This window comes from Larus michahellis, chromosome 24 (assembly GCF_964199755.1).
Source record: "Larus michahellis chromosome 24, bLarMic1.1, whole genome shotgun sequence".
Lineage (NCBI taxonomy): Eukaryota > Metazoa > Chordata > Aves > Charadriiformes > Laridae > Larus > Larus michahellis.
The window spans coordinates 3,379,441-3,402,139 of NC_133919.1; the positions used below are offsets into that span (position 1 = coordinate 3,379,441).

A 22,699-nucleotide genomic window follows, 5' to 3' on the forward strand; every position below is an offset into this window, starting at 1 on the left:
CCCACTGGGGTTTTCAGCGACCCCCATCCCCACCTGCCGGGGGGGGGGGGGGGGGGTGGAATTTGGGCCAAATTCCTGCGGGAAGCGGCCACCATCGGCTGCTTGGTGGGAGGGGGCCAGGAGCGGGGCCAGTATGGGGTCCCCAAACTGGGAACGGGGGTCCTCCAACTGGGAATGGAGACCCCAAACTGGGCCCACGGTTCCCTGACTGGGAAGGGATTTCCCAAACTGGGCGCCTGGCCCCCAAACTGGGAATGGAATCTCCAAACTGGGAATGAGGTCCTCGAACTGGGAATGGAGTTCCTAAACTGGGAAAGGAGTTCCTAAGCTGGGCAGGGGGTCTCCAAACTGGGAATGACATCCTCAAACTGGGAAAGGAGTTCCTAAACTGGGCAGGGGGGTCTCCAAACTGGGCATGTGGTCCACAAACTGGGCATGTCACTCCCAAACTGGGAATAAGGTCCCCAAACTGGGCATGGGGTCCCCAAACTGGGTAGGGGATCTCCAAACTGGGAATGGGGTCCCCAAACTGGGAATAAGGTACCCAAAGTGGGAACGGGGTCCCCAAACTGGGCACACAGTCCCCAAAGTGGGCACACGGTTTCCCTAACTGGGAATGGATTTCCCAAACTGGACGCCTGGCCCCCAAGCTGGGAATGGAGTCTCAAAACTGGGAATGAGGTCCTCAAACTGGGTACACAGTCCCCAAACTGGGCAGGGATCTCCAAACTGGGCAGGGGGTCTCCAAACTGGGAAAGGAGTCCTCAAACTGGGCACACGGTCCCCAAACGGGGCAGAGGGGGTGCATGTCATTCCCAAACTGGGAATAAACTCCCCTAACAGAATGGAGTCCCCAAACTGGGAATAAGGTCCCCAAACTGGGCAGGGATCTCCAAACTGGGAACGGAGCCCCAAAACTGGGAACAGAGTCCCCAAACTGGGAATGAGGTCCCCAAACTGGGAATAGGGTCCCCAAACTGGGCAGGTATCTTCACACTGGGAACGGAGCCCCAAAACTGGGAACGGAGTCCCCAAACTGGGAATGGCGTCCCCAAACTGGAAACGAGCTACCCAAACTGGGAATGGAGTCCACAAACTGGGAATGGAGTCCCCAAACTGGGCATGGGGTCCCCAAAGAGGGCAGGGGGGGGTCGCCGGCCATGCTGGTGACACTGGGACAAGGAGCACTGGAGCCAAGGGACGTTCCTGTCCCTTCCCGGGGCTGGATCCGGTGGCGGTGACTCAGGGCCGGCCGCGGTGGCATCCTGTCCCCAAATGGCGTCCCCTCGGCCTGGCACCGAGCCCCGGACCTCCGGTGGCCACCAGGTCTCCATCCAGGAGACCTTCAAACCCCTTCGGCCGGGGGCAGGTTTTGGCCCCAGGGGTGGGATGTGATCCCAGGACTGGGGTGCGGGGGGGGGGACGGGACACCCCCACGCGCAACTCCTGTTTGTCCCAGTGCCACCAGTCCCAGGGGACCGGCTGTGGGGCGAGGAAGGAGCTGCTTTGTCGGCGTTTCCTCCGGCTGTGAGTCACCTCCTGCGCCCGCTGCCCCACGGGGTGGGTGCTCGGGGGGGCGCTGGGGTGCCCTGGTTTGGGAGGGAGGGGTGTGTGTGTGTGGGGGGGGTTGTCCCCCTGTCCCCGTCACCGGCTCGGCCCCATTGCAGGTGGGGAAACTGAGGCACGGGGCTGGCGGGTGGTGGCAGGAACCGGCCCAGCTGCTTCTCACGCCACAAGCCGTGTCCTGGCCATATCCCCCCCCCACCCCCACCCCGCTAATGATGGGTCACATCAACAGGCTGGGGCTGGGGGGGCGGGGGGGGAGGAAGGGGCTCCCGGGGTGCTGGGTGGCGGTGGGGGGGTGCCACGTTCCCCCTCTCTCCCCCCCCCCCCCCCCCACCAGCCGCTGTGGCACAAAGGAGAGTTTTGGGGAGGTCACGGCGGGGGGGTCGGCTCTGCTGCCGGCTGGGAGTGTGGGACCCCGGGGGGGGGAGAGGGGGCATCACCTCAGGGATGGGGGGGCATGGGCCCGGGGGGGGGTCATTGCCCCAGAGATGGGGCCAGGGGGGATGCATTGCCCCGGGGATGGGGGTGCATCACCCCAGGGGGGGTTCATTGCCCTAGGAATGGGGGTACATCTCCCCGGGGGGGGTCATTGCCCTGGGGAGGGGGGGTGCATCACCCCAGGGGGTTTCATTGCCCCAGGGATGGGGGTACATCGCCCCGGGGGGGGTCATTGCCCTGGGGATGGGGGTACATCACCTCCGGGGGGGTGCAATACCCCAGGGATGGGGGTGAATTGCCCCGGGGGGGGGAATGTCATTGCCCTGGGGATGGGGGTACCTCACCCCGGGGGGCTTCATTGCCCCGGGGATGGGGGAGCATTGCCCCGGGGGGGGTTCATTGCCCCGGGGATGGGGGGTTACATTTCCTCGGGGGGGGGTTCGTTGCCCCAGGGATGGGGGTACATCACCTCCGGGGGGGTGCAATGACCCAGGGATGGGGGAGCATTGCCCCGGGGGGGGTGGTCATTGCCCTGGGGACGGGGGTCCATCGCCCCGGGGGGGTTCATTGCCCTGGGGAGGGGGCAGCATCACCTGGGGATGGGGGTCCAACACCTCGGGGGGGGTTCATTGCCCCGGGAATGGGGGTGCATCGCCCTGGGGGGGGGGGGTTCATTACCCTGGGGATGGGGGTTCATTGCCCCGGGGATGGGGGTTCACTGCCCCAGGGATGGGGGAGCGTCGCCCCAGGGACCCCATCGCCCCCCCCCCGGCTGCTGACGGACGGCCCCAGGCGACATTCCCCGCAGGGTCCCGCCGTGGGGCTCGGCCTCAGGCATCCGTGCCCCCCCCGCCCCCCCCGATTTGGCAGCAGCTGTCGCGGCTCTGGGGCACGGGCACTGCCGGGGGGGGGGCGTGGGGGGGTGGGGGTGTCACGGCCCAGCAGCTGGGCGAGCCCCCGAAAACGGGGCAGCGCTTATTATAGCCGGCGGGAGCTATTCCGGGGAGGGGGGGGGGGGTGTCTGACCTAGGTGAAGGGTGGGCGAGGGGGTGACCGAGTCATTCCCCAACCCCCCCCTGCCCCCGGTATGTCCCCCCCGGGGGTGTCGCGGGAAGGGACGGTGCTGACTGGGGTGGCCTTGCTGGGGAAGCGGCGGGGGGGCAGGGGGGCGACCCCTCCCTGCCCACATCCCTGCCCTGGTCTTGTTGGGGGGGGGGGACCAGCCTGCCTCACCCATGTGCGTGTGGGGGGGGTCCCCATCGTTGCCCCCCCCATGCATGGGGCTATGTCCCCGCCATGCATCCCCCTCGGGGACACCCCCCCGGGGCACCGGTGGCCCCGGCGTGGCTCCTGCTTGCCCGCTTTTAGCATCTTTTTTTTTTTTTTTGGGGGGGGGGGGGGAAGAGGGGGGAGAGGGGGCCGTTCGCGCCCCTCCGCCTGTATTTTTAGTCCTTCCCTTATAAGGTTCCCATGATTTTTTGGGAGCTGGGAGCGGAATGAAGTCATCGCTGAGGTCATCCCGCCTGGTGTGTCGTCCCCCCCCCCAACAATCCTGGCTCGGGCTCACCCCACAGGGAGTTTTTGTGTGGGCTCCATTGAAATCCCCCCCCCCCTCCCCTCCATCCTTCCCCCCCCGCCCCCTCCATCGCTCTCTCCCGGCCCTAAAGGAAACAAAACCCTTCCCTGGCTGGCGGGGTGCCAGGCTGTGGGGGGCTCTTGAAGCCCACACAACCCCCCCCGACCACCACCACCCCATGGCCACGGCCCCCGGGACCGTCCCCCACCCGCCCGTGCCCCCCACCTGCCCCCTGGCACACGCCTGTGTGTGCTTTCCATCCTGGTCCCCAAAACTAGCCTGTGTGAGCTCAGCTTGGGTGGGGGGGACACAGTGGGGGGGACACCGGGGGGGTGGGTTTCGGTCTGGGGGGGGGTGCCCGGTGGGTGACTGAGCCGCAGCCCCACACGGGAGTCAGGCATGGGGGGAACGGGGGGTGCTTGCTCCGGTCGGGCTACACTGGGTGCCATTGGGGCACGCTGGGTGACGGGGGGGGGCGACACGCCTAGTCCCACCAGGGACACGTTCGGTCCCATCAGGGACAGGCTCAGTCCCATTGGGGACACACGGCGTCCCATCAGGAACACCCAGTCCCTTTGGGGACACGCTCGGTCCCACTGGGGACACGCTCGGTCCCACCGGGGGGATGCTCAATCCCGCTGGGGACACACTTGGTCCCCGGGGACATGGTCAGTCCCATTGGGGACACATTCGGTCCTACTGGGGACACAATCAGTCCCATCGGGGACACATTTCATCCCAGTAGGGGCATGCTCAGTCTCATTGGGGACACACTCGGTCCCATTGGGGGCACACTTCGTCCCCGGGGACATGCTCGGTCCCACTGGGGACACACTCGGTCTTATTGGGGACACACTCAGTCCCATCAGAGACATCCTTGGTCCCACTGGGGACACTTTCACTCCCATCAGGGGCATGCTCAGTCCCGTCGAGTACACGCTTGGTCCCATTGGGGACACTCAGTCCCATTGTGGGCACACTTGGTCCTGTTGGGGACACGCTTAGCCCCGTTGGGGACACATTTGGTCCCACTGGGGACACACTCAGTCCCATCAGGGACATGCTTGGTTCCATTGGGGGCACACTCAGCCCTGTTGGGGACATGCTTAGCCCCACTGGGGACACATTTGATCCCATCAGGGACATGCTCAACCCCATCGGGGGCACATTTGGTCCCATTGGGGACATGCTCAGCCCCATTGGGGACATATTTGGTCCCATCGGGGACACATTTGGTCCCACCAGGGGCATGCTCAGTCCCACTGGGGACACGCTCAGTCCCATTGGGGACATGCTCAGCCCCACTGGGGACACATTTGGTCCTATTGGGGACACACTCAGTCCCATTGGGGATATGCTCTGTCCCATTGGGGACACACTCGGTCCCATCAGGGACACACTCGGTCCCATCAGGGACATGATCAGTTCCATTGGGGACACATTCGGTCCCGTTGGGGACACATTTGATCCCGTCAGGGACATGCTCAGCCCCACTAGGGACACATTTGGTCCTGTTGGGGACACATTTGGTCCCACCAGGGGCATGCTCAGTCCCGTTGGGGACACGCTCGGTCCCGTTGGGGACACACTCGGTCCCATTGGGGATATGCTCAGTCCCATTGGGGACACACTTGGTCCCATCAGGGGCACGATCCGTTCCATTGGGGACACATTCGGTCCCGTTGGGGACACATTTGGTCCCATCAGGGACATGCTCAACCCCATCTGGGGCACACTCGGTCCTGTTGGGGACATGCTCAGCCCCACTGGGGACACATTTGGTCCTGTTGGGGACACATTTGGTCCCACCAGGGGCATGCTCAGCTCCATTGGGGACATAGTTGGTCCCATCGGGGACACATTTGGTCCCACCAGGGACACGCTCAGTCCCATTGGGGACACGCTCAGTCCTGTTGGGGACACACTCGGTCCCGTTGGGGACACACTCGGTCCCATTGGGGACATGCTCAGTCCCGTCGGGGACACACTCGGTCCTGTTGGGGCCACACCTGGTCCCGTTGGGGCCAGGCTGGGTGCCATGGATGCCCACTTGCCCACACCTCGCAGCCCAGGCCCCCGGCAGCCATTCCCCCCCCCTCCCTCCCCCACTGACCCCCAGCCCTCGGCAGCCTCATCCCATCCTCCTCCTCCTCCTCGGGGTGAGGAAGGGGCTCCCCCTCCCTGTCGTCCCCCCCCCCGCCCCCCTCCATCTGTCCCCCCTCGTCGCTTTGTCAGCACGGGCTGGAATGTGGATTAATTTCGGGAGGAATGTCACCCCCCGCCTCGCTCAGCTCCTCGCCCGCCGCCGGCTCCCCCCCCGCAGCCTCCCGCCACCCCCCCCCACCCCTCGCTCTCGGGGACCACTCGGGGGGACACGGGGGGTCTCAGGGAAGGTGGTGGTGGTGGTCGGGGGAGGGGGGGGGGGGTGGTGGTTTGTTTTCCCGGTGCTGCCATCGGCCGCCGCCGCGCTGACGCTGCCCAGGCCTTGCCGAAGGGGCGCGCGGGGGCCGAGGGCTGATTGAACGCAGACTCGGCGCCCGATTAAACTAATCGGCGAGGTTATTTATTTTTATTATTTCTTTTTTTTTTTTTATTACGGTGTTCGGAGCCGTGTGATTTTAGCCTTAAAAGGAAACCGTCGCCCTTTCGGGCAGGGGAGGGGGCCGGGGGCTTCGCGCCGAGGAAAGCAGATAAACGTCGGGTCCTTATCGGTCCCTGGCTCCGAGCATCCCCAGGGCGCTGGCACGGGGACGGTTGGGCTCAATCCGGCGCGTGGGTGAGCCGAGCGGCTGGTCCCTGAGCACCCAAGGAGCCACGCTGAGCTCACCCGTGGGTGCGAGCCTGTCGGTCCCCAGGGATGCCGTGGCAGCCCGGGTCCCCTCGTCCCCTCGCCAGGGTTGACTCAGCCCTTTGCCCGGCATAAAGGAACCCATTCTCCGGCCGGGAACTGATTTATGCGGCTCTTCCCGCGCCGTCCCCACGCCCGGCTGCACAACGGGGCGATTGAGGCCCCCCTCGGCTCCCTGCAGCTCCCCCCCAGTAGCCAGCACCCTTTGGGAGAGGGGACAAAGCCGGGTCTGGCGGGGTGACGGGGTCCCCGCTGCGATGCCGGGGGTCACCGGGGCTGGGTGGCCGCATGCTGCCCCGTGGGCAGCCGGCCCGATCCGGGCAGGAATAGCGGCGGGTTTTGCTGGCTCATCGCTGACGATGCTGGCACGGGGACAGGGTGGGCTGGCATCCCGTCCCGCTCCGGCCAGCCAGCCCCACCGGCACCCGGGCAAGTTCCCGGCCAGCAGCGGCATCCGCTGGACCCTGGGGATGGGGGAGCATCATTCCAGGGGGGTACATTGCCCTGGGGATGGAGAAGCATTGCCCCAAGGTGGGGAGCATCACCCTGGGGATGGGGAGCATCACCCCAAGGTGGGGAGCATCACCATGGGGAAGGGGAGCATCACCCCAGGGGGCTGCATTGTCCCAAGGGCGGGGAACAGCATTCCATGGGGGAGCATCACCCTGGGGATGGGGAACATCACCCCAAAGCAGGGAGCACCACCATGGGGAAGGGGAGCATCACCCCAGGGGGCTGCATCACCCCAAGGGTGGGGAACAGCACTCCAGGGGGGGAGGATCACCTTGGGGATGGAGGAGCATCACCCCAAGGGTGGGGAACAGCACTCCAGGGGGGGAGGATCACCTTGGGGATGGAGGAGCATCACCCCAAGGTGGGGAGCATCACCCTGGGGATGGGGAGCATCACCCCAGGGAGGGGAGCATCACCCTGGGGATGGAGGAGCATCACCCCAAAGCAGGGAGCATCACCCTGGGGATGGGGAGCAGTGCCCTGAGGGCTGCATCGTCCCAAGGGTGGGGAACATCATTCCAGGGGGGAGGATCACCGTGGGGATGGAGAACCATCGCCCCAGATGGGAACATCACCATGGGGATGGAGGAGCATCACCCCAAAGCAGGGAGCACCACCCTGGGGATGGGGAGCATCACCCCAGGGGGCTGCGTCGCCCCAAGGGTGGGGAACAGCATTCCAGGGGGGAGCATCGCCCTGGGGATGGGGAGCGTCATTCCAGGGGGGTTCATAGCCCCGGGGATAGAGGAGCAGCATTCCAGGGGGCTGTATCACCCCAGGGATGGGGAAGCATCACCCCAGAGGGGGAGGGGGGTACATCACCCTGGGGGTGAAGGAGCATCATTCCAGGGGGGTGCGTTGCCCCAGGGATGGGAGAGCATTGGTCTGGCAAGGGGGGGATTCATTGCCCTGGGAAAGGGGGGGTACATCGCCTCCGGGGGGGTTCATTGCCCCAGGGATGGGGGAGCATCGCCCTGGGGGGGGCCATTGCCCCAGAGATGGTGCCAGGGGGCTGCATTCTCCCAGGGATGGGGGTGCATCGTCCCGGGGGGGGTGCATTGCCCCAGGGATGGGGGTGCATCACCCCGGGGGGGGTTCATTGCCCCAGGGATGGGGGAGCATCGCCCCGAGGACCCCATCCCCAACCCATGAAGACGGACGGCCCCAGGCACGATTTCCTATGGGAAAACAGCCTGGAAATGCAACCCCCCCACCTCCAGGGGAGCCCCCCCAAGACCTGCCCCCTCCCCTCCCACCCCCCACGCCCCCCCGAGGCCGTGGGAATGAGGAGAGCGGGGCTGCAGCGGGTCCAGGGGGGAGGACGAGGCTTTTATTAAATTAACGTCAAGGCAGCGAATACATCGGCGTGGGGCAGCCCCCCCCGTGCGTCAGGGCTGGGGACGCCGGGGTGCCCTCGCCCCCCCCCCGAGGCGCTGGGTCCCGGGGTGCAGAGCGTGGGGGTCCCCAGCCTCCAGCTGATGGGGTGGATGCGCTGCCGGGGCGGCGGGGGGGGAGCGTCGAAGTGGGGGGAGATTGCAGGCAAGGGGGAAACCTGGGGTTTAAATTAAATACAGCCACGGCAACCACCCCCCAGAGGGGGCACAAACCGCGGCTGGGGTCCCGGAGCAAGCATGCGAATTTTTGGGGGGGGGGGGGGGGGGAGGGGAGGGGGGTTTGGGAATTGGGGGGGGGTGGGGGAAGTGAGCTCGGTGGTTCTTCACTCTGCCAAAGGGGTGCACAAAATCCACGCAAAAGGTGTTAAAAATCGTTAAGGAGACGGGGGGAGCGTTAGGCGGGGGAAGGGAGGGGGCTGGGGTTTGGAGGGGAAGGGGCTACCGGAGGGGTGTCCCCCCCCGCCCCCGCTCCCGTCGCCGCCGTCACTCGTCCCCCGAGGACCAGGGCTCCTGCTCGGCTCTCAGCCGACACGCCGGCGGCTGGTCGGGCGCGAGGCGCAAGACGTCGTCCCCCAAAGAGGACGGCACGGGGACGGCGTCGGCCCCGCCGTGTTTGCCGCAGGGGGTGGCATCGGTCAGCTTGGCGGCGGCATCGGCGGGGGGCCGCGGCTGCGTGCCCCCGCTGGGCTCTGCGCTCTCATCGGGGACCTCCTGCGCCGGCCACGCGCCGGCGACGCCGTTGGGCACCTCCTCGGTGAATTCGGCCAGGTCTTCCAGGCTGGCCTCCCGGTACAGCCCGTTGGCGGCCCCAGCCAGACCCTCCGGCCCCGGAGCCGCCTCTGCTGGTGCCTCCTGCACCGTCGGCTCCTCCTCGCTGGATGAGGCGGGTGAAGACTCTTCCTCGGCATCCCCGGGGAGCTGGGACCCGCCGGCATCCCGTTGCCCGCCCTCGGCCGCCTTCACCCCCATCACCAGCTCCTGGTTGAACTCCAGGGCTTGCTCGACTATTTCCAAAATATCTGAGTCTTTCACGACGTCCGCCGGCACCTTTGCGGAGGGATCGGCCGCCTCTGGGCTTTCTTTAATCATCTCCGGAAAAACTCCCTGCTCCGGCGCGGAGCCCGGCTGAGGCGGGTCGGCCTCGGGGGGCTCCTCATCCCTGTCTGGGGGGGGACTGTCACCGGCTGGTGCTTCCTCCTCCACAGCTGGCTGCTCATCCGCCGTCTGCGCCGCTTGGTCGGGCAGCGGAGAAACCGGCATCACCCGGGCTTGGAGCCCTGCCGGAGGGATGGACGCAGCCACGTCCTGGTGAGCCGTGCTGGGATCCTCCTCCTCTTCTTCCTCCTCTTCCTCCTCTTCCTCCTCCTCCTGCCCCACCGGCCCTGGGAGCGTTTCGACTCTGCCGCCATCGGTCTCCAGCTCGACCGCGCCATCGAGCTCCTCGTCCAATTCAGCAGCCAAACTCTCCCGCAGCCCGGAGCCTCCGGCTAATGACCCCGTGGTCCCGGGGGAGACGGGATCCGCCTCGGGAACAGCGGGACCTTCCTCCAGCTCGGCGGTAAAACCCCCAGCATCATCCTCATCCTCGTCCTTTGGCATCTCGGCTTCTTCTGTGGGCATCTTCGCATCTTCATCCGCTTCACCAACAAACGCCTCGAAGTGCCCTTCGTCCTCTGGCACCGGAGATGCTTCTCCGGGAGCTTCCAGCTCATCTTGGCCGGCTTCGGTTGCTTCAACTTTAATTTCTTCAAAGTCCTCGGAGATCTCGGCTTCCTCCGAGCTGGAAACCTCTTGGTTGGGAGCAGAGACCATGAAATAACCTTCCTCCTCCTCGGCACCCTCTGCCGCGGGGGCTACCTCCGTTCCTTCCTCCTCTTCGCAGCTCTCTGGCACGGTGGGAGTTGGCGGCTTGTCCTTCCCTTCCAGCCACCCTTCATCCTCCGGAGTTATTTGGGATGCGGGGCCTGTCTCGGTGGTTTCCTCAGTCTCCGGAGGGTTTTGGCTGGGTGTGACCGCAGCCAGCGTCTCCCCATCGTAGAGGCACAATGGCGTGCTGTCCGGCAGCGTGTCCTCCAGCTCCACCCTCCTGCCTGTCCCCGGCGCCGGCTCCGGCTCTCCCCATCGCCCATCCTCCTCCTCCTCCTCCTCCTCCTCCTCCCGCTCACCGCTCTCGGTGCCGTCACCCGTCGCCTGCTGCGGTGCGGCGGGGACGGTGCCGCTGCTGCTCTCCCGCTGGCCTGCCTCCAAGTCGTGCTCCTCATCGGCATCCTCATCCTGCACCTCCCATGGCTCCTCCGCAGCCTCGGCCGGCTCCTGGCTGTCCCCTTGCCCGGGGACATGGATGGGTGCTGCCTGGTCAGGCTGCCCCACGGTGTCCTCCTGCTCATCCCCTGCCAGCCCCGGGGCCGGCTCAGCGCCCGGCGGTGGCTGCTGCTGGCTCGTCCCTCGGCTCTCGGCAGCTTCTTCGTCATCTTCCCGGGTTTCCTCCAGCTCTGCCGGCGACACGCTGCTGTCTCTCTCCTCGCTTTCCAGCCCTCCTGCGCTTCTCGGGGTGTCATCCGCCCAGGCTGGCTCTTCCGTCCCCAGAGCCCCCTCCGTGTCCTCTGCTGTCACCTCCCACTCCTCTGGAGGGGGCTTTTGGCTGCTGCCCTCATCCCTCCCACCCCAGCGCTCCTCTCCCGGCTCTGGCTGCTCCTCCTCCCGCGTCTCTTCCCCAAAGCCGGTTTCCTGCAGGTCCTCGGGCTCCTCCTGCCCCAGGGCTTCTGGTCCCGCAGCCTCTCCTGCCCCTGGGTCTTCTCCTCCCAGCGCCTCCCCGCTGGCCTCTCCCTTTTCTCCCTCACCTTCTTCTGCTCTGCCTGGGTCCTCCCCTCCCATGGCATCTTCCACAGCCCCCGACGAAGCCTCTTCTGCTGGGGTGGCCTCATGGATGCTCAAGGGCTGCTGCTCCAGGCACGGCTCCTGCTCCGGGCACGACTCCTGCCGCCTTTCCTCCCCTGCAGCCAGGTCCATCTCACACACGGGCATTTCCTGCTGCTCAAACTTTTCCTGCTCCCCATCAATGAAGTCCTCTTCCGGGTGACTTTCCATGGGCAAACCCGGGTGGCTTTCCACGGGGACAGCAAAAGCAGCTTCGATTTCTCTCTGCGGGGACTCCCCTTCTCCCGCATCCATCCCTTCGTCCTGGAAATCGCCATCGTCGGGTCCCCTCTCCTCCTCGTCCTCCGAGGGGTGTGATGCTTCTGTGCTTGGGGCATCCTCCTCATCCTCTGGCTCTTCCTGGCTGGCCCCAGTCTGGCCAGGGCCACTGGTGTCCTCTTCCTGGGCCACCACTTCTGGTCCCCCTGGGCTCAGCACAGCCGGCATCTCCTCCTCCCACACTCCCGGCTCTTCCGGACTCAGGGAAGCCGCCGCGCCGCAGGGATGCGATCCCGCACCCAGCCCCTGGAGCACGCCTTCCCCAGCCCTCTCCTCCTCTTTGGGGGCTTCGCCATCCCCGCCACCCTCCGAGGGGTCTTGCCCTTCCCCGGCCCCTCCGCGAGCCTCTATGGGGGGGACGGGGCTGGGGGGACGGGCGTCCGGGGGGGCCCACGCGGCGCCGAGCGGGGGCTCTTCTTTGGGCTGAGCATCGTCATTCATTTCCTTGAGAGCATCCTCCAGCGCCTCGCTGACCAGCCGGGCTGGGTACCGCAGGCTGCGGGTGGGCACCGCTCCCGGGGGCTCGGCGCCGGCATCGCGGGTCTCCGCCGCGGCTCCGGGCGCAGGATGCTCCTTCCCTTGGCTCATCTCACCCCCGTCTCCCCCTGGCCAGGCAGGACCCTCTCCTCCCGGGCTCCCCGGCTCCGGTGGCATGGGGCTGGGGGGGTCCAGGGAGAGAGAAGGGGCTTTGCCGGGCTGCGAGGGGCTCGGCGTGGGGCGGCCGGGGGCACCCGGCTCCTTGGCTTGCGGTGCCGTGGCATGGAGGACGGAGCCGATTTTCTGGAGCTCCCTGGGGCTCTGGATTTTGGGTGTCAGAGCGTCGCTTCGGGTTTTTGCCGGCTGCCCCCTCACCTCCGCCCGGGGGAAGACGGAGGGGCTGGTGCGGTGGTCCCGGGGCAGCAGCCGCCTGGCCTCGGCGCTCGCCGCCGCCAACTTGCTGCCCCCGCTCACCTCCAGCTTGAGATCTGCAACGAGCGAGGCGGGGAGCGCCGTCAGCTTGCCAAAAAGCCGCTCTCTGGGCTCCCCCCATCCCTCCCCGGCCGCCCGGGGTGGGGGCCTCTCGATGCCCGCTGCCCCCTCTCCTATTTTTAACCAGCCCCTTCCTGGCAAAGTGGGAAATTCCTCACTGGAGCTCAACTGATGCTCCGGCGCCGCGCGGGGACGATGCTCCGGCGCGGTCAGGTCTTGCTGCTGGGTTGGGGTTTGGGGGGGTGGACGGAGAAGTCGGGGGGGGGGAGAGCGTGGGTGCCAGGCTTTCCTTGGTGGTTTTTATTTGGAGGAAAACGAGAAACACTCGGCTTGTTACGACAAGCCCCGCGCTCCGGCTGGGCACGCGGCTGCCCTCCCGGCCTCCCCGTGAGGGGGAGGAATGGAAGAGAAGAGGCGAAGCGGCAGATAAGCCCTTATCTGCGCGGCGGCGGCGGTGGCGAGGCCCGTGCCAGGACACCCCCCCCCACCCCCCCCGCCGCTGCCCGCTGTTCGCACCTTCCTATCGCGGCCAGGAAAACGCTCGTGTCTATATTCAGCCTCATCCCCCCCCCCCACCCCGCCACCTCCGGCTACCCCCAGCACCCCCGGCCCCCAAGGGGGGGATGCGGTGGCCAGTGCTCCCTTACCTCGCAAGCCGTTGGCCAGTTTGTATTCCCCGGCTGGCATCTGCAAGCGGGTGCTCTCGGCTTCCAGCAGCGTCCTGCGAGGAGAAGGAGCGGGGTGGGTGCCGGGTGGGTGGGTGGGTGGGGGGGCGTCGTGGAGGGGGGGTGGGGGGGGATGCCTGCACCACAGTGAGCACCAAGCAGCTCCCCGTGCCCCCCCTCGCCCTCCGCCCCCAGCACACCCCGCAGGGCTACGGCGGATGCTTTGCAGGGAAACTGAGGCACGAAGGGGCTCCGGATGGTTTTGCTGCCGGTTCCATGCCCGTGGTGGGGGGGGACGGGACCGCGGGGGAGGGGTTGGGGGGGGGTGGGGGCGCGGAGCGGCCCCCCCTTGCTCCTGTCTCCCCTCCCATCCCCCTGTCCCCAGGATTAGTGTCCGCGCCGGGTGACATCATGCTCCGGCGGGGAGGCCCCTCGCCTGGGCTGGGGACAGCCCCTATTCTCATGCTAATTGTCCCCCCAGTCCCCTGGCAACCTGCCTTTGTCTGGGGCCATCTGGAAGGGCTGGAAGGGCTACACAAGACCCCCCTTGTGCCCGAGACCCCCCCCCCGGCTTGTACCCGAGACCCCCCTTCTTTTAGCCAAGACGCCCCCCTACCCTGCGCCCACCGCCGTTGCAGGGGTCGTCCCCAGCTCCCTGCGCGGGGGAAGTGGCTGGTCCCCAACCTGGTCCCCAACCTTGTCCCCAACCTTGTCCCCAGCCTTGTCCCCAGCGGGGACCTCACCTGTAGGTGGCCACTTCCAGGCTGAGGGACATCTTGAGGTGCATGAGCTGCTGCCGGTCCTCCAGCACCTGGGCGATCTGTCCCCGCAGGCTCTGCTTCTCCTGCTCCAGCGCCTCCATCGCCAGCTGCGGGGGGGGGGGACAACGATGGGACACATCAGGGACACCTCAGCCCTGCTGTCCCTGCCGGACATGGGACCGCGTTGGTGGCTCTTGTTTCCGCCCGGCGCCCCGTGGGATTCGGGGTGGGGTGGGGTGGGCTGGGGGGGGCTGAGGATGGGGAGTTGGGGGGGTGAGGAGAGGAGTGGGGTGAAAAGCGAGGGGGAGGCGGGTGCCGGAGGAGGGAGGAAGGGCCGGGGGGATTCGGGATTGCAGGACACCGGGCTGGGAAAGAAGCATCTTTTGGGTGAGTGACCAGGACGGTGGCACCCTCGGCTCCGTGACCAGTGACGGGGGCCGTGGCACCCTCGGCTCTGTGACCAGTGACCGGGGTGGTGGCACCCTCTGCTCCGTGACACCCTCGGCTCCGTGACACCCTCGGCTTCGTGACCAGTGACCGGGGCCGTGGCCCCCTCTGCTCTGTGATCGGTGGCCGTGGCCGGTCCCCGGACCTGGAAACAAAGAGGGACCCTTCCCCGGGGCGGCATCCGTGCCCTCCCCGGCATTTCCAGCCCCATATTTCCACCCCCCCCCGGGCTCCAACCCCCCCCTCCCTCCCGCAACCTCCCTCTGCTGAATTACTTTCGCAGCTGTTGGGTTGCAGCTGCAGCGAAGTCGGTCGGAGTTTAATTCCTCCCTGCGCCCCCCCCGCCCCGCTGCCTGCACCCAGACTTGGGGCTGGGGGGGGGTGGGGGGTGGGGGGCAGCAGGCGGGGGCTGCCGTCCCCCCGGGGGTCTCTGGATCCCATGGGGACGTGGAGCAGCATCCCCGGGCAGGGTGGTGGGGAAGGACCCGGCGTCTGGGTGCTGCTCCCCTGCAGCAGGGTGGCTCCGGGTCCCTGTTGCGAGGGGGAAAAGGGTGTCCCTGAGCCACCCCCCCGCCCCCCCCTGCCCTTCCTCCCACCCTCCCCAGCTTCCTCTCCATCTGCAGCTCATCCAGGGCCACCCTCCCTCCCTGCCCCGGGGTTTTCTCCCTCTGTCTTGCCCCCCTCCTACCCATCTCCCCCCTCCCTTTGTGGGCGGTGGGTGCCCTGAACACCCCCCCAGGCACCCCCAGCACCCCGCTCTCCCCCTCCCCAGGGGACCGGCTCCCCCCCACAACCGCCTTCACCCACCTGGAACTTCTCCGCCTCCCCGCGCTGCTCCTGCCACTGCCGGGCCAGGTTCTCCTCCAGCATCTCCTTCCGCGCTTTGAGCCCCACCAGGTCCTTCTCCAGGTGCTGGAGCTGCAGCTGGCTCTGCTGGTTGTCCTCCACCGCCTTCCAGAGGTTCTCCTTGGCCTGGCAGAGGGAACCTTCCAGCTGCGACACCTCCGTCTTGTAGGTCTCCACCGCCCCTTTCCAGATCTCCGAGAGCCTCTTGGAGTAGTCCTCCACCTCCACCGGCTGGAAAGCCACCGGAGCGCATCGGAAGCTCTCCAGGCTCTGCGAGAAGCTCGCGATCTCCTGGTCCAGCCCCGCTTTCTCCTCCTCGTGCACCTCCAGCAAGGCTTCCACCTCCTTCTCCAGCTGCACGGCTCTCTCCTTCAGCCAGATCTGCGCCCTCCTCTCCTCCTCCAGCTCCTTCCTGCTCAAGGAGAGCTGCTTCTTGGCTTCTTCTCGGGCCGCCTGCTCCTTCTGGCACCTGCTTTTCACCTGCTGGACCTCCTCGTAGAGGTTGTCCCTGGCCAGCTCAGCCGTGCACTTCTCCCTGAAGGCGTGATCCAGCGCGTTCCGCAGGGCTCGCAGCTCCTCCTCGTACTTGGCCCGCCACGAGTCGCCGGCGGGGCTGCCCTTGGCGCTCTGGATTTCGGCTCGCAGCACCTCGTTCTCCTCCTCCAGGAACTTGACGCGGGCCAGGTAGGCCTCCAGCCGCTTGTTGAGGTCCCACATCTGCAGGGACTCCTCGCCCAGGGCTCTCGCCCCAGCGAAACTTTCCGTGCTCAGCATCGGGGCTGCTGACGGAGGATGCCGGGGCTCAGATGCCGGCGTTGCCGGAGGATGCCGGAGGATGCCGGAGGCTCTGGAGAAGTGGGAAAGCACAGGGAGGGAAGTGAATGGCTGGGAGCGGAGGGGAGCGCAGCTATTCATACTCAGCCGGGCGAGTGGGAGGCCCCTGAGACCCGGGCGAGCAGCTGGGCTTAACTCTTCCGCAGCCGGGGCCGCTTCCAGCCCCACGTGGGCTCGACGCCGGATGGGATTTCCCAGCCCTGAGGAAGGGCAAAGTGTTTCTCTGCACTTCGGGAGGGTAGTTTGAGGACGTGGATCCTGCCCCCAACGTGGCTTGGCTGGGAAATCCACACACACACACACACACACACCCCCGGCAAAGCTGGAGCGCCATGTGGGGTGCTGTGGGGCTCGGCACGGAGGGCGGGGGGCTGTCCAAGGGCGGGTTGGCAGATGCCCGTCCTGGTGGGCTTGGCTGCGGGCATCCCTCCCCGGTGGTACGCTGGCCCCGTGCCACTCCGAAACCCTGGGGGCCACGGGAACCCAGACGGAGCCCTTGGAGGTTCTCCCAGTCTCGGGAGGGGTGATGGTGGCACTGGGGACACCCGGTGCCCCTCGGCGCCCAGGGCAGTTTTGGGCTCAGCACAAGCCGTGGCCTTGAATCCAGGCACGGGGGGATGGCGGGGGGCACTAAGGCGTCATCTCAGCCGACCCCCTTCCTCCCCCCCCGCCCCATCCTCGGGGTGCTGCATCCAGCTGCGCGCAGCTGCGATCCTCTCTCTTTCCAGATGTGCGGGGCGGCGGGAGCCCGAGGGGGGACTTTCACCCGCAGCCTCCGAAACTTGGCCAAGCGCCGGCTCAACATTTGGTTTCGTTCACAGCTTTCACCCGCGCGGCCGAGCCGTCATGGCCGGGGGGGGGAATGTGGGTTATGAATCGCTTCGCGGGGAGCGTTTGGGGATTATTATTTTTTATTTTTCTCTCTTTTTTTTTTCCCCCCTCCAGCTGCTTTAGAAGGGGGCGGGGGGAGGGCAGCGGGCTGGCAAGGTTTAAAAATCCAAACCGGGGAGGTTTCTGTGAACAAAAGAGGCAGGAAAACATCGTTTGGGGAGAGATTTGTTGCCAGCTTTTTCTCCCCGTCCTCCCTCTCCCGGAGGGATGGTGGTTTTCCCACGGCGGGGGGGGGGGGGGGCCGGGGGGGGGGGCTGTCCCCGCTCTGCCCTCCCCAGGGCAAGGAGGAGAAGGGTAAATGTCCCCTCCCGAGCCGTCGCCGGGGCCAGCTCCTCCGGAGAGACGAGCAACAGTCCCCTCTGCTGGCAAAGGCCACCCAAAACCACCCAGAGCCATCCCCCAGCTCCTTCCAGCTTTACACCATCCGGGAGCTGGCGGGGTCCCAGCGTTCCCCCCCAACCCCCCCCTCCTCCCCCCACCATCTGGGAGCAGCAATAAAAGGGTCCCTTTGGACCTTGGCACGGCAGGGAGCGGGTTTTGCCCGGACTCTGCCCCATCCCAGCGCCTGGTTGGGGGGAGTGGGGGGGTGGAGGGGGGTGGGGGGGGGACACCCCCGGCCTGGGGGTCCCCGAAGGCATCGGCTTCCCGGCTCATCTCCGGCCAGACATCCCGGCTGGCTCCCCGGCCCCGGCCCCGGCTCCGCTTCCCCGCTCGCAGCCGGGACTCAGCCGCCGCTCGGCGGCCCGGGGAGCGCCGGGGTCGCGTTAATCCACCGCCGGGTCCCCAGAGCTCCCGGCGGCGGGGTGATGGAGCCTTGCTGTGCGCCTTCCTCCTCCTCCTCCTCCTCCTCCTTCTTCACCCCCCTCCTCCTTCTTCATCCTCCTCTTCCTCCTTCACCCTCCTCCTCCTTCTTCATCCTCCTCTTCCTCCTTCACCCTCCTCCTCCTTCTTCATCCTCCTCTTCCTCCTTCACCCTCCTCCTCCTTCTTCATCCTCCTCTTCCTCCTTCACCCTCCTCCTCCTCCTTCACCCTCCTCCTCCTCCTTCACCCTCCTCCTCCTCCTTCTTCATCCTCCTCCTCCTCCTCCTTCATCATCCTCCTCCTCCTTCATCATCCTCCTGCTTCATCCTCCTCTTCCTCCTTCACCCCCCTCCTCCTTCTTCACCCTCCTCTTCCTCCTTCACCCTCCTCCTCCTTCTTCACCCTCCTCCTCCTTCTTCACCCTCCTCTTCCTCCTTCACCCCCCTTCTCCTTCTTCATCCTCCTCTTCCTCCTTCACCCCCCTCCTCCTTCTTCATCCTCCTCTTCCTCCTTCACCCTCCTCCTCCTTCTTCACCCTCCTCCTCCTCCTTCTTCACCCTCCTCCTCCTTCTTCATCCTCCTCTTCCTCCTTCATCCTCCTCCTCCTTCTTCACCCTCCTCCTCCTTCTTCACCCTCCTCCTCCTCCTTCTTGACCCTCCTCTTCCTCCTTCATCCTCCTCCTCCTCCTTCATCCTCCTCCTCCTCCTTCATCCTCCTCATCCTCCTTCACCCTCCTCCTTCTTCATCCTCCTCTTCCTCCTTCACCCTCCTCCTCCTTCTTCACCCCCCTCCTCCTCCTTCATCCTCCTCCTCCTTCATCCTCCTCATCCTCCTTCACCCTCCTCCTTCTTCATCCTCCTCTTCCTCCTTCACCCTCCTCCTCCTTCTTCACCCCCCTCCTCCTCCTTCATCCTCCTCCTCCTTCCTCCTCCTCCTCTTTCATCCTCCTCCTCCTTCTTCATCCTCCTCCTCCTTCTTCACCCTCCTCCTCCTCCTTCACCCTCCTCCTCCTCCTTCATCATCTTCCTCCTCCTTCACCCTCCTCCTTCTTCATCCTCCTCCTTCATCCTCCTCCTCCTTCTTCACCCTCCTCCTCCTCCTTCTTCACCCCCCTCCTCCTCCTCCTCCTCCTTCATCCTCCTCCTTCATCCTCCTCCTCCTTCATCCTCCTCCTCCTTCTTCATCCTCCTCCTTCATCCTCCTCCTCCTTCTTCACCCTCCTCCTCCTCCTTCTTCACCCCCCTCCTCCTCCTCCTCCTCCTTCATCCTCCTCCTTCATCCTCCTCCTCCTTCATCCTCCTCCTCCTTCTTCATCCTCCTCCTCCATCCTCCTCCTCCTTCACCCTCCTCCTCCTCCTTCATTCTCCTCCTCCTCCTCCTTTCCATAGCGGACCCACTCCGGAGCCGGCCGTCCCCGCTGCCTGGCTGCTCGGCTGTTCCACCAGCTCCCAGTTTCCTCCTCCCGTTGGGTGCCCGTGGGGTGACTGGGTGCCCCAGGGCTGCCCAAGGGCCACCAGCCCCCAATATTGGTGTCTGCCGCAAGGCGGCCCTCGGTGCCTGCGGCTACGTCGGGAAGCGCCAGGGGATGGAGGTTTGCTTCCTCCCTGGCCTTGCTCCCCTCTTCCTCCTCATCCCTTTGCTTTGCCTTTCCCCACTGTCTCCCAGTCCCCGCTCCCTCAGCCAGTGCCGGGGCTCGCTGGGACAGCCCAAATCCTGCAGGGAGGACTGGGCATCCCCAGGGGGACAGAGGGATCACAGCACTTCCCTGCCTGGGGGAGGCTGGGGGCAGAGCTGGGGGGGCACCCCGGGGTGGGGGGGTCTGTGTATCCCTTCCTTCTGCAGGGTGCTGGGGGTTGGGAGTCACTTGGGATGGGGACACCTGTGTCCCTGGGGGATGCTCAGGGTCAGGAGCCACCTGAGGTAGGGACATCCGCATCCATGGGGGATATTTAGGGTCAGAACCTCCTGGGATGGGGACGTCTGTGTCCCTGGGGGATATTTGGGGTCAGGAATCTCGGGAAGTAGGGACATTCATGTTCCTGAGGGATGCTTGGGGTCAGAACCTCCTGGGATGGGGATATCTGTATCCCTGGGGGATGCTCGGAGGCAGGAACCTCTCAGGAGAGGGATGTCTGTGTCCCTGGGGGATTCTTGGGTTTGAGACCCACCCTGGGGTGGGGACCTCTGTGTCCCTGGGGCACGTTTGAGGTCAGGAACCACCCAAGGTAGGGACATCCGTGTCCCTGGTGGATGCTCAGAGTCAGGAGTATTTCAGGAGAGGGATGTATCCCTGGGGGATGCTCAGGGTCAGGAGCCACCTGAGGTAGGGACATCCATGTCCCAGAGGGATGCTTGGGGTCAGAACCTCCTGGGATGGGGATGTCTGTGTCCCTGGGGGATGCTCAGGGTCAGGATCCACCGGGGTGGGGACATCCATATCCCTGGGGGATGCTCAGAGTCAAGGACGTCTCAGGAGAGGGATGTCCGTGTCCCTGGGGGATGCTTGGGGTCAGGAGCCACCTGAGGTACGTACATCCATATCCCTGAGGGATGCTCGGGGTCAGAACCTCCTGGGATGGGGATATCTGTGTCCCTGGGGGATGCTCGGAGGCAGGAACCTCTCAGGAGAGGGATGTCTGTGTCCCTGGGGGATTCTTGGGTTTGAGACCCACCCTGGGGTGGGGACCTCTGTGTCCCTGGGGCACGTTTGAGGTCAGGAACCACCCCAGGTAGGGACATCTGTGTCCCTGGGGGATGCTCAGGGTCAGGAGCCACCTGAGGTAGGGACATCCATGTCCCGGAGGGATACTCGGGGTCAGAACCTCCTGGGATGGGGATGTTTGTGCCCCTGAGGGATGCTCAGAGTCAGGATCCACCCGGGGGGTGGGGACATCAATGTCCCTGGTGGATGCTCAGAGTCAGGAACCTCTCAGGAGAGGGACGTCTGTGTCCCTGGGGGGTGCTGGGGGTTGAGACCCCCCCCGGGGCGGGGACCTCTGTGTCCCTGGGGGCTGTTTGAGGTCAGGAACCACCCAAGGTAGGGATATCTGCGTCCCTGGGGGATACTGGGGGTCAGAACCCTATGGGATGGGGATGTCTGTGTCCCTGGAGATGCTCGGGGTCAGGATCCCCTGAAATGGGGATGTCTGTGTCCCTGGGGGAAGTTTGGGGTCAGGAACCACCTGGGTTGGGGACATCCATGCCCCTGGGGGATACTTGGGGTCAGAACCCCATAGGATGGGGATATCTGTGTCCATGGGAGATGCTCAGGGTCAGCATCCACCCGGGATGGGGACCCCCATGTCCCTGGGGGATGCTCAGGGTCAGAAACCCATGGGATGGGGACCCCCATGTCCCTGGGGGATGCTCAGGGTCAGGATCCACACAAGGTGGGGACATCCACGTCCCTGGGGGATGCTTGGGGTCAGGATCCCCTGGGATGGGGACATCTGTGCCCCCCCCGTCCCCACGGAGTGCTCGAGGGTGGTGGTTCGGCAGCAGCAGGGGTTTGTGGGGGTGGCAGGTTTGGGGGTGATGCAGCCCCGCACCCCCCGGCAGCGCGTGCCACCCCAGGGTGGGGGCCTGGCAGGGTGACGGCAAGCTTGGCACGGGGGGGTTCGTGGCAGGCGCTGCTACGTGGCTTCGAGCAGGGCTGGAGGGGAAGGAGGAAGAGGAGGAGGAGGAGGAGGAGGAGGAGGAGGAGGAGGAGGAGGAGGAGGAAGCACAGCTGGGCACTGGGGCCCTTCCAGCCTGGCCGCAGCTGGGGGCTGCCGGGGGCTGCTGTTGTTGGACAAGGTCCCCCTGGGGCCCGACCCCTTCCCATGCCCTTGGCTGGTGCGGGTGGGAGTGGGGCAATGGGAAGGGCTGGGAGGTCCCCGAGGTCTCTGGGGCTGCAGGCCGGGATGGGGATTCTCTGATGGCTAATAAGGGTTGTGCCCTGCCGCTCCTCTCCCTCCTCCCCTGCCCCCTGCCGGGAGCTGGATGTGCCAAGGGCTTTGTCCCACCGATGTCACCAGCCAGGAGGGACCAGAAACTGGGAAGGCACAGGGAGAGTGGCAGCCCTGGAAGATCCGCTCTGAAAACCCGAAACCCCGGCAGCCGGGATGGGAACATTTGTTCCCAATTAAGCTGGGGGACGCTCCTTGCTGAGCAGGCACTTTGCGCTTCCCCCGGCCCCGAGCCTTTCGCCGCAAAAGTGCAGGATGTGACCTCATGGGTCGGGATTAGGGGCCGGGGGGGGCAGAAGATGGGGCAGCCTATGGATTTCACCCCTGCTTGTCCCGGTGGCCATCCGTCCCGGTGGCCATCCGTCCCGGTCCCGCACGGCGAGGCGGCTGCCTGGAGGGCAGAGCGTTGCGGTGTGAATGCACCGCTAACGAGACCGTCTCCGCCGCCCGTAATTATTTCCCAGGGCGACGAATGATTAATTCTGCTCAGGAGCCTGCGGCTTTCTGCAAACTCACCCGAGCAATTATCTGGCAGGCGCCGCGCCGGCCCCCCCCCCCTTCCCGGCCGGAGGATGCTCCGTGCCAGAGAAAGTTGGAGCGAGATCTGGATTAAAAAAAAATCCCCGGGTGCTGCCCTTCTCCCCAGGGGCTCGGCTCCGCAAATGAGGGTCCCCAGCTGCACCCCGGCCCCCACCAGGGCACCCCTACATCCCCCCCAGGGGCAATCTGCAAGCCGTCAGACCTAAAGATATATTAATTATCCTGGGGTAGTTATCCCGTGAGGTAGATGCAGGTGGGTAAACTGAGGCACGGCGCGCCCTCTCGGCGGGACCAAGGTCGGCTGGGGGTGTGGGGCCGAGAGGTCGGGTCTGGCTGCTCCTACCACCCTTTGGGGGCTGGCGAAGCCCCCGGGTCCCTTCAGCCCCCCCCCCCCGGACCTTGCTGCAAAGGGGGTTTTGCATGACAAAGCCTCCGCTGGCTACCGGGACCCCCCCCACTCCGTGGC

At 66.0% G+C, this 22,699-nt stretch overlaps 1 protein-coding gene across 1 annotated transcript; it reads right to left on the reverse strand.

The window, feature by feature from the left end:
- Positions 1–8,262: 8,262 nt before the first annotated feature.
- Positions 8,263–16,090, reverse strand: NES (nestin). The gene is made up of 4 exons (XM_074566790.1): positions 15,180–16,090; positions 13,908–14,032; positions 13,147–13,220; positions 8,263–12,495 (listed from the first exon to the last, which is right to left on the reverse strand). Exons 1-4 carry the CDS (start codon positions 15,990–15,992, stop codon positions 8,819–8,821), a joined length of 4,689 nt encoding a protein of 1,562 aa, XP_074422891.1. The 5' UTR covers positions 15,993–16,090; the 3' UTR covers positions 8,263–8,818.
- Between the last annotated feature and the right edge of the window lie 6,609 nt (positions 16,091–22,699).

Bases quoted from the DNA above. Each gene is read 5' to 3' on its own strand.
- NES (XM_074566790.1), bottom strand. From the start codon at position 15,992: ATGCTGAGCACGGAAAGTTTCGCTGGGGCGAGAGCCCTGGGCGAGGAG. The intron at 14,033-15,179 runs GTGGGTGAAGGC...CCCCCCCCGCAG, and splicing joins GGGAGGCGGAGAAGTTCCAG to CTGGCGATGGAGGCGCTGGA. The intron at 13,221-13,907 runs GTGAGGTCCCCG...TTCTCCTCGCAG, and splicing joins CTGGAAGTGGCCACCTACAG to GACGCTGCTGGAAGCCGAGA.